Here is a 9680-nt window from a genome sequence, read left to right as displayed (position 1 = left end):
AGGTCTGTCTTATTCACCACTGTGTTCTCTAATACAGAATCACCAAATAACAGGCGATCATTAGTGATCATCAAATGGAAGTAAATTCTATGACTTGTTTTCTTTATCTCGCTTCCCTCACCCTATCTTGTCCATCTGGCTCTCAAGCCAGAATGCCTAAAACAGCCGCATTAATCTAATCAAATATGTAAAAGCCAAGACCTTGAAATCTTTCATATCAAGCTCTGAATTACATTTTTAAATTTACTCTGGCCATTTCATAAGTAGATTTAGCAACTAGCTAACTGCTTTCCCAGGAGGGGAAAAAAACCCATAAGCTTAATGAATTTGGTCAGACATACAGTGTAACAGATGTCCAACATGCCGCCATGAACTTAAATCATAAACATGATGCCTCTGTTTGGCATGGCAAAATATATTAAAAATGTTTTATCAGTCACTGGGCAACTTGCTAGATGGAGAGGGAATAATCCTGAAAAATGCAGGAGCTGCTTCTAATAGCATCTAAAAGGATCCCTGGAGAAACACAGATAATCTGCTTCCAATGATTCATCAAGTTGGTCCCTTTGTTTCATTAATTTGAGTGTCAAGTGCAACCATACAATAAAGAATTGCCAAGACCTGATAAGATTCTCCTCTGGCTGCTGCTTTTCCTGCCCTAACAACTGATACTATTCATGCCTAAAGCACAAACTGAATAAATAGCTTCAAGGCTGGCAATGTTGGACAGTGCTTCCTATTTTGCTTTTCCTTGAAAGGCTAAATTATGTGCTTTCTTGCCCTCTCCCAAACACGTTGCTCTGATATTCATTATTGCACCAATAATTTTAACTTTCTTAATACTAAGTATGGAAGGATGCCTCATAAGATAAAAATAGTTCCTGTTGTATCATCAGTCCAGCAACAGATTAGGGAAGATTAAAAATGGATTGTAATGCCTTTTTTGGCCTTGAGAAAGCTCTTATTGTGCCCATGGTTCAGTAGGCCTGCTGATCATTTCCATCTTAATGTAATCTTTAACATTACACTGCTACAGGTGAGGTGTTAAGTAATACATTAAGACAACTATTTTCACTGAGCAATTTCACAAGAAATACCTTTTTAGGTAAATTAGACGTTTAACAAATGCCATTTGTAATTCAATGCAGAGGAGAGAGCATCCTTAAAACAAGCTATTGATGTGAATTTCCCAACATAAGACAATAATTATGTTCTTTTAATTTTAATTGAAGTCCTGAATGTGAAATTATGTGCCGTCAGTACAGTAGACCAACGGAAAGCACCAAAGACCTTAGGATTAGGAAATAAGCCATACGCAGTTTTATCTCTAGCAGACAGAAATTCTTCATCCAAATTAGGAAGAATCCACAGGTCAAGTTAATCATGTAGCTGTGACATGCTGAATGTTTTTAAAACTTTAAGATCATTTAGATGAACACTAGGAACCTCAAAAGTCAGGCAGAAATATAAATTGCTATATTTAATGAAAATAATAAATGAAATACTTGAGACGAAATATTGTGAGCTAAAGATTCCATGAGAATAACTGGATCTGATAAAGTAAAAATAAGAGGGAAGAGAAAATTATAAAGCGAGCAACTGAAAAACGGAATAATAAATAATTTTTTAAGAAAAATAATTTCATTATAGATTTCTCTATGCTACGAACATAAATGCAAACGCTATAGAGTTGTTGACATCTGGGAGACTGACTTGTTTTTATCAACATCGCAAAACAGAAAATTTAGTTTGCAAATTTTCAAATGGCTATCACGTTCAGAATCCAATCAGGTTGTCCTTATTTATTACTTGATGACTTCTTTAAAGATAAATAAGCCCGCGGACCAAGAACTGGGTACACTGGCTCGGTTAACTCTCTCTGTCCAGAAATTTCACTACTGAAAATTTCAGATTGTTATTTGGGGGCGGGGAGGGGGATGCAGAGGTCTTTAGGACCCAGCAGGCGGCGGCAGGCGGCAGTTGTGTAGATCACTGAGAGACTACGAGGGTCCGGTTCAGTTTTAATTCTGTCTCTAATCTCTGCAACAGCGGCGCTTCCCGGGTCCCGCGGCTCCCGCGCGCGATCTGCCGCGGCCGGCTGCTGGGCAAAAATCAGAGCCGCCTCCGCCCCATCACCCATCATGGAAACCCTCCAGGAAAAAGTGACCCCGGACACGCGAGCCTGAGGATTCTGCACAAAAGAGGTGCCCAAAATGAAGACCCTGATGGTGAGTCAGTTGTGGCAACTCTACTGGGCAAAGAGGGGGATCCCCGGGCTCAGGGTCCGCTGGACGCACCGGGGAGACTCCGGGACGCCTAACCCTGGGCCGCGAGGTCGCCTGTTACAAAGGGACAACTTTCTACCCGCTCCGCGTTCCCTCCCGATTCTCCAGCTCTGCCTGGCTCGGAATCCCAGAGCCAGGATGGGAACCCGGGTTGCCTCGCCTCCTGGATCTCCGGCGAGAGGTCGGAGGCGGGGGTGGTGGTAGAGAGCTGCAGGTGCGATGGAGGAGTGGGCAGATTGCTCCAGGGATGGGGGTGCCCAAAAGCAACAACCTGCCAAAAACTAAGAGGGACGGGGAGGAGGGACCTTTGCAGACTTTCTTCGTTTTCTTGGATTTCAAACTTGCAAGGATCGCCAAGGGAGAGCCCCAGGGCCCCAGGAAAGGAGAGGTGTTAAGGACTCAAGATTCCAGCAGCTTGGCTGGGGTGGCTGAGGCAGACGGACCCTTCCCCAAAGTGCAAACCCACCCCTGCCCTCGGCCCCGGCGCGCTCCCTCCCTTAGCCTGGGGCCGTACACCACCTGCCCTCTACCGAGAGATCTGGGCGGCGGCGGCCGAAAGCAGCGACGCGCCCGGAGCATCCCTTGCAGTACGCAAGGGGACGGTGCTTTCTCTGTCCCAGTTGCGTGCGGCGGGGCTGGGGCCCAGGCTGTCCCCCGCGCCAAATCTCCCCCACTAGTGTGACCACCGCGCAGGTGTCCCCGCTGGGCGCGCTCCTCCGTTGTCTGCACTCAGCCCCTCTCCTCTCCTCTCTCCCGCCCGCCCGCAGCGCCATGGTCTAGCAGTGTGTTTAGCGCTCACCACCATGTGCACCAGCTTGTTGCTCGTGTACAGCAGCCTCGGCGGCCAGAAGGAGCGGCCCCCGCAGCAGCAGCAGCAACAACAGCAGCAGCAGGCGTCGGCCACCGGCAGCTCGCTGCCGGCGGCGGAGAGCAGCCCCCAGCCGCGCCCCGGGGTCCCCGCGGGACCGCGGCCACTGGACGGATACCTCGGCGTGGCGGACCACAAGGTGACAGCATGCCCGCCAGCCCGCTGGCCACTCAGCCTGGAGATCCCGCACACCTGAGCCTTCCCCCTTTCCCGGGGCTGGGAGGCGCTGTGAGTAGGTGCCGTTCGCAGGCTGGAGGGGAGTGGACCTGCTGGGGTAGGGTGGGCTAGTTCCAACTTGGTGTGAATTCTTATTTAGAGAAAGACACAAAGTTTTGTAGAAAATAGGGGTGAGGTGAGTGGACCCCAAAGTCTAATTTCCCAGCAGAAATCGGCCCTGGAACTAGAACTCCCTGATCCCCAGAATTGCAGCTGTGGATGGAGGTCCGGTTCCTGAAGCCTCGGGTTTGGCTGCGGAGTCGCTCCCTGGTGGGAGGAAACTGGGCATGGCGCGGGTACCAGCCTGAGCGTTCCTCTGACCCGGAACCGGAGGGTGAGCGCAGTCAGCCCGCGGCCACTGCTCAGGATCCAACGTTCCCCTCTGATCTCTCCAGCGCATTGCTTTGGGCTGAATTCTCTCAGCCCTGGGGAGCGGTGCCCAGGCACGCATGGAAGACTTGAGGCACAAACTCAGCTTCCATTGGTTTGAAACTCGTCGTTGTGAGCCTGTCTTCCTCTGCCTTCCGGGAAGCTGCTGGATGGCGTGGCTAATAATTAATACGATGAATTTTTTACAATTGAGCCTCCTTTCCCTGGAATAATAAATATCTGGTTTCAGTGTGTGAAGCCTCTGGGAGAATCCTAATCAAGTTTGCTGATTCTGAAGATATTTTAATACAGTTTAAATGTATCCCTCATTATTTGAAGTTGCTCATATGTTTTTATTAATACACAATTCCACTGTTTTATAAAGCTAGAGGATTTCTTGAAATCTCCCGATTATTCCTTTTATTTTACTAAATTTTATGGTTGTGAACCGAAGTAATATATAGTAGATACTCCTTTTGTGTGAAAAGGTCGCTCTAACCATGTGAAAAAGCCAAACTTTTTAAAAGTGACATTCAAAATATTGCCACACACTTGTTTAATGCATAATGCTAAGGATTTGAAAAGTATAAAAGAATGTAAGGCAGGACCCAGTCTTACAGATCTTTAAATACCTGAGGACAAAACAATATACTATGAAATGTGTGTAGATAGATAAACCGATAGATAAAAATGTATAATAAATGCTAGAAATGAACAGTACTGTAGGGGTGCAAAAATGAGAACGATGACTTCCCTGGAAAGATCAAGGAAAGCTGCTTTGAAAAAGTGGAATTTTGCAATGGGAAGAATTCAGGGAAGTAAAAAAGGAGGAATCAATTTCATCAGGAAGCGATTATTTATTTATTTATTTATTTGTTTATTTATTTACTTATTTTTGTGGCAGGAGCAGGGTTTGGGGGTGTTAGTAGACTTAAAATCCAAAAGTAGATGGCTATCAATTTTACAGTTACGGCTTTCGTTTCCTCTCTTAGTTGTTGATTGATTATATGCTTTGTATCTGCATGTGGAAGCAACCGATAAGGGCTGGAGTTCTAGGAAAGTTTAGACATTAGCTTCTGACTGTGGATGGCTGTGGTGTTTATGTGTAACTGGTGTATGATGGATATATTGAGCTCATGGATTTCCATGGCTATTGTTTGGTGGAAATTACTATCTAACACTTGAGAAGCTTTGATTAATGGCAGCATCAAAAGGTAAATTTGCTGAAAGTTTTGATCAGCTTTTGGGAAGAGATTTGTCATACTTCTCTTCTTGTGTTCTTCTGCTGGACAGACACCAGCTAACAATATTGATAGCTTAATGCAAAGTATAATACCCTAAGGTTTATGTTCAAAACAATGTTTATTGACACAAATATATTTGATTTCAATTTTTGTTTATCAGAGCCTTATTTTACTGAAACAAAGAACAGTCCTTTTCTATTTGGTGGGGGCGATGTTGATACTCTACACGGGAAATTGAAATGATATGCAGCAAAAGGGTTTTACAAATTGTGAAGTGCTATATGAATGATAAGTATTGTGTGACAGTCATTGGAATTCCTAGTAGAAGAAGGTCTTTGGAGATAAACATGAATATAAATGAAATTATTTCATGGAACACCAACATCTCACAAAATTCTATACCCAAATGTTTTGAGGGAGTTCACGTCACCACAAGCAAAGGAACAAAGGCACATCTTAAAGTCTATGTCTTCTGTTTAGACATTATCCCAATTGTCCCACTGAACTAAATATAAACTTCTCAGAATGCATTAACGGATTCTCTTTACTGCTACTATTTAGCTGACAGGAAATTGGGCAGAGTTCCCTTATGGATGGTCATATGAAGGTGCATATGTAAAATGTTGTTTATATTCTCTCCAAAAGTTGCTGTTTAATTAGGTTTATTTGAGATATTTCTATAGTCTTGCAAAGGCAAAGGTGGAAGACATTTCTTAGAATATTGCTAGGAATTTTTTTTCCAATTAGCACAGGGCAGAGTAAGAACTGAAAGCTTTTCTATTCTTATTATATTGCCAGATGATACTCAGATTGCTTATTTTTCTTTTACCCTCACATCAGGCCTCAGAAAAATGATGGAATATGCTGGATGTGATGACCACCACGCCATATGCTGCTGCATATTGAATCAGAATTCCAACAGCCTTTTTTATCTGCCATTGACTTACAGAGTCTGGAGAGAGTTACAGATATTATTTAGGAAAATGTTCACACCTCCATAGCTGGAGGCCCCAAAGACTGATAAATATGTAGTGTTTATGCTCAGTTACATGATGTGGTTCACATTAACAGTTCCAAGATTAAATTCAACAGGTGTTCCTAATCCCCAGCACCTGAATTTCACAAATTACAGCCTGTCTGCAATGATGGTCTTGTCTCATGTGGCTGCAGACTGAATTACTGTTGAGATTAAATCACTATGTGCTTTTGTTGAAAGATATGCTGCAAGTCAAGTCAGTGATGAGCAGCATGTGTTGAGGCTTAAAATATCACTTTTCATGGTCATATTCTCTACTTCCTTTTTCACAAACTATGTGAGCTGCAGTTGTAATTTCAGTATCACTAAATGAAGGCTACATGGAGCTTCTTGTCATAATGAAGGCATTTTCTGTTAGAGTCTTTCTCTTCTTTCCCAATCCCTTTCCCCAGACCTCTTCCCACAAATGTTCCACCAACTCATTTCCCTCGTGTTACATGTCTGTCTCTTCAGGTACTATATAACTGTATTCTAACATTACTCTCTTGGTCCCGATTTTTGGAAGCCAGTGACAACAAGATTGCTTAGGTACAACTGAAGAAGCCAATTTTCATGGCTTTGGGAAACTTCTGCATTTAGAACTGCAGCCTAATGTATAACCAAGCTAACACACACACAAACACACACACACACACACACACATATTAAATCAAGAAATCCTTAGAGGAAAGCTCCAAGTCTTATAGCAGAGTGGAAGGGAACTTGGAATGCAGTTCAGTTTCCAGTTCGGATCTTGTTTGGGTAGATGAGGTCATTTGCCATCTGGTGGACCCTGTAGAATGAAACTGTGAGCTAATTCCCATTTCTAGAGAATAGGCTCTTATCACAGAAGGCCCACTATCACCCAGGCTACCCTTGACTGAAATGGCTTATGAAAGGGCAGTGATCAGGGGGGTCTACAGCTGAGCAGCTATCTCTTTGCTTCAGAAGTATCCCCCAGGGATGGATTTGACACATACCAATAACATACTTGTCCTTTGTTCTTTCCTTTTTTAGGCACTCTGTTATTCAGACAAATCAAAATTGCTTAGTTGTAATAGTACCATTACTATTAACTGGTAACTGTCCAGTTGGAGTGGTAAGACAAGTCAGTGCAAAAATTGAAAAATAATAATCCACAACCAGAATTTGGATAAATGCCATCTAACTTATTTTGAAATTATGGGAAGAGTATTCCTCCTTTAGAAAAGTGTATAAATTCTCAAATACAAGTTTACATAATGTATTTGACTGTATATTATGACATTTGAGTTGTGAATGAATGACTGAAATGAATGCTAAATCATTTGAATCTCAAGGAAATTCAGTGAGCTAATTTTCAATGTTCAGGTATTATAAGATGTAATTTGCCAATGGTAATGAAACTTTGTTACCACAAAGCATCAAACCCCCAAAATCAGAAAAAGAACACTATTTCACAGGTGAGGAGTTGCAATAATGTAGTTGCTTTTAACAGGATAAATTTTTTTATAACATTTATTAAAATACTTAACCTTCCTTAAATATGTGACAGCCAGGATAATTTTTCCAGCTTCCCACGGGATAATTTCAAGATACCACTATTCTCCTGTAAATGGCAGATGAGTTTGACCTGGCTCACTCTTAAATTCCAGGCATGCTGGCTTTCCTGCTGATCTGTGAACATTCATTCTGCCTCAGGACCTTTGCACATGCTCTTCTCACTTCCTGAAAAGCTCTTCCTCAAGTCTTTTTCGTGGTTGATTTCTTCTGGTCATTCAGTCATCAGGTCACATGTCATCTTCTTGTGAACCACATTCTTTAACTAGCCCCCTCTTCAACAGTCATTCTCTGTCATATTAGCCTGTTTTATTTTCCTTATAACACTTAACAATATCTGAAATAATCTTAAAGTTTACTTGTCTATTTTCTGCCCTTCCCCCAACTGGAATCTAAGTGCTGTGACAGCAGTGTCTTTTTACATCTTGTTGAACAGTTTAACTCCAGTACCTAGATCAGTATCTAAAGTTTAATGGGTGCACAATAAGTATGTATGGAAAGAAAGAAGGAAGTGAAGGTGGAGAGAAGAACAGACCTACTTACCTATGTCAAATTTTTTCTCTACAAGAATCATCAGTGCAGTCTCAAGACCCTAGTGTGTCTCATTTTTCCTAAATTTGTTCTGCCCACAAAAGTAATTCTAATAACAGGGAGGCAGAGGAGGTAATGATTTAAGAGGAAAGACAAAAGAATCTTTGGGAATGAGATTTAGGTATCCATGTTTAACAAGCTTCCTTTTTAAATATTGCACACATTACACTTTGAGAAACATTGTTTGAAATGTTTTTAATCATCACAATGTGTAGTTCTGCAGCTAATTCATTTCTAGGTTTTTGAACTAATCATAGCCCTTGGTAAATACTTGTTGAAGGCCTAATAGTTTCAAAATTGGGCATTCTTGAGGAAGAACACAGTCCCTACCCTCAAAGAACCTTTGATCTAATAGTTGCAGAGAAAAGACAAAGAAGCAAGAAAAGTTCAATAATAAGGCAAGCAATGAATAATAATTTGAAATCAGGAAGCAATAATTCAAGGCACTGACTCTAAAAAGAAGATAATTTCTGTGATCTTTCTCCATCTATAAAACAAGTTAAATTATATTATTACGTTAGAAGTTTACAAAGCTTTCAAACTAATATTCCACTCCTTATTAGTCTCATATCTGTTAATGCGTGTGTGCAGGATATCCAATGAATAATAAGTGAACAAATTGGATATCAAAGCAACTTCAAAGTGGATTGATTTTAAATTCAAAATACTGTCTCTATGATTTTCCTTTGGCATGACATAGGGTCTTCTGCACTCATGAAGTTAAACCTTCTTAAATGTCTCTGTAACATATGGCGACCACCTTAACCAAGCTAAATCTCATAACTGATTGGATTAGTCAGGGTTCTTTAAGGAGACAGAGCTAATAGGATATTTATACACACACATACACACACACACACGTGGGAGTTTATGAAGTATTAACTTACATGATCACACCTTCCCACAATAGGCTGTCTGTAAGCTTGAGGAGCAAGGAGAGTCAGTCAGAGTCTCAAAACTGAAGAACTTGGAGTCCAATTTTCAAGGGCAGGAAGTGTCCAGCATGGGAGAAAGATGTAGGCTGGGAATCTAGGCCCACCTTTTCACGTTTTTCTGTCTGCTTTATATTCCCTGGAAGCTGATTAGATTGTGCCCACCAGATTAAGGGTGGCTCTGCCTTCCCTAGCCCACTGACTCAAATGTTAATCCCTTTTGGCAACATCATGCAGACACACAGGATAAATACTTTGTATCCCTCAATCCAATCAAGTTGACACTCAGTATTAACCATCACAAGTCTACCCCTTGTCAACTTGAACCCATGCACATCTCCTGAGATCATACATAATCTTCAAATAAAGACAATAATGAGGTCATAATAATGCCTAACATAATATAACTGTCCTTCATACAACTGGAAACACACCAACCACCAACCCAAATACTATTACATAAAGTTAATACTTAACTGCTGATATGCGGTCAATACATCTTATGTCACATGATAAAGGAAAAGGAAATAAAATGAAGATTTTTTCTTAGTACAAGTGTATACATGCACAAACGTATTTTTAACAGAAGAAGGAGGGAATACTCATGACAATTACAGTCCT

The 9680-nt window shown here is 41.6% G+C and overlaps 1 protein-coding gene and 1 pseudogene across 2 annotated transcripts in view; both read left to right on the top strand.

Annotated features, from left to right (window-relative positions):
- The first annotated feature begins 1650 nt into the window (after positions 1 to 1650).
- Positions 1651 to 9680, top strand: part of ST6GALNAC5 (ST6 N-acetylgalactosaminide alpha-2,6-sialyltransferase 5) — a 185696-nt gene continuing 177666 nt past the window's right edge. The window contains exons 1-2 of one of the 2 annotated variants that reach the window (XM_007978245.3): positions 1651 to 2228; positions 3053 to 3292. In XM_007978245.3, the coding sequence (XP_007976436.2) occupies positions 2214 to 2228; positions 3053 to 3292 (255 nt within the window). In that variant the 5' untranslated portion in view covers positions 1651 to 2213. The remainder of the gene's footprint in view (positions 2229 to 3052; positions 3293 to 9680) is intronic. The other variant, XM_007978244.3, reaches the window with a different exon arrangement.
- Positions 8208 to 9680, top strand: part of LOC103225849 (adenosine deaminase pseudogene) — a 45718-nt pseudogene continuing 44245 nt past the window's right edge.

The sequence above is a fragment of the Chlorocebus sabaeus genome, chromosome 20 (assembly GCF_047675955.1).
Source record: "Chlorocebus sabaeus isolate Y175 chromosome 20, mChlSab1.0.hap1, whole genome shotgun sequence".
NCBI classification, from domain to species: Eukaryota; Metazoa; Chordata; class Mammalia; order Primates; family Cercopithecidae; genus Chlorocebus; species Chlorocebus sabaeus.
Note: the sequence above shows the minus strand (reverse complement) of the source record. Positions and strands in the feature narration are given on the sequence as shown.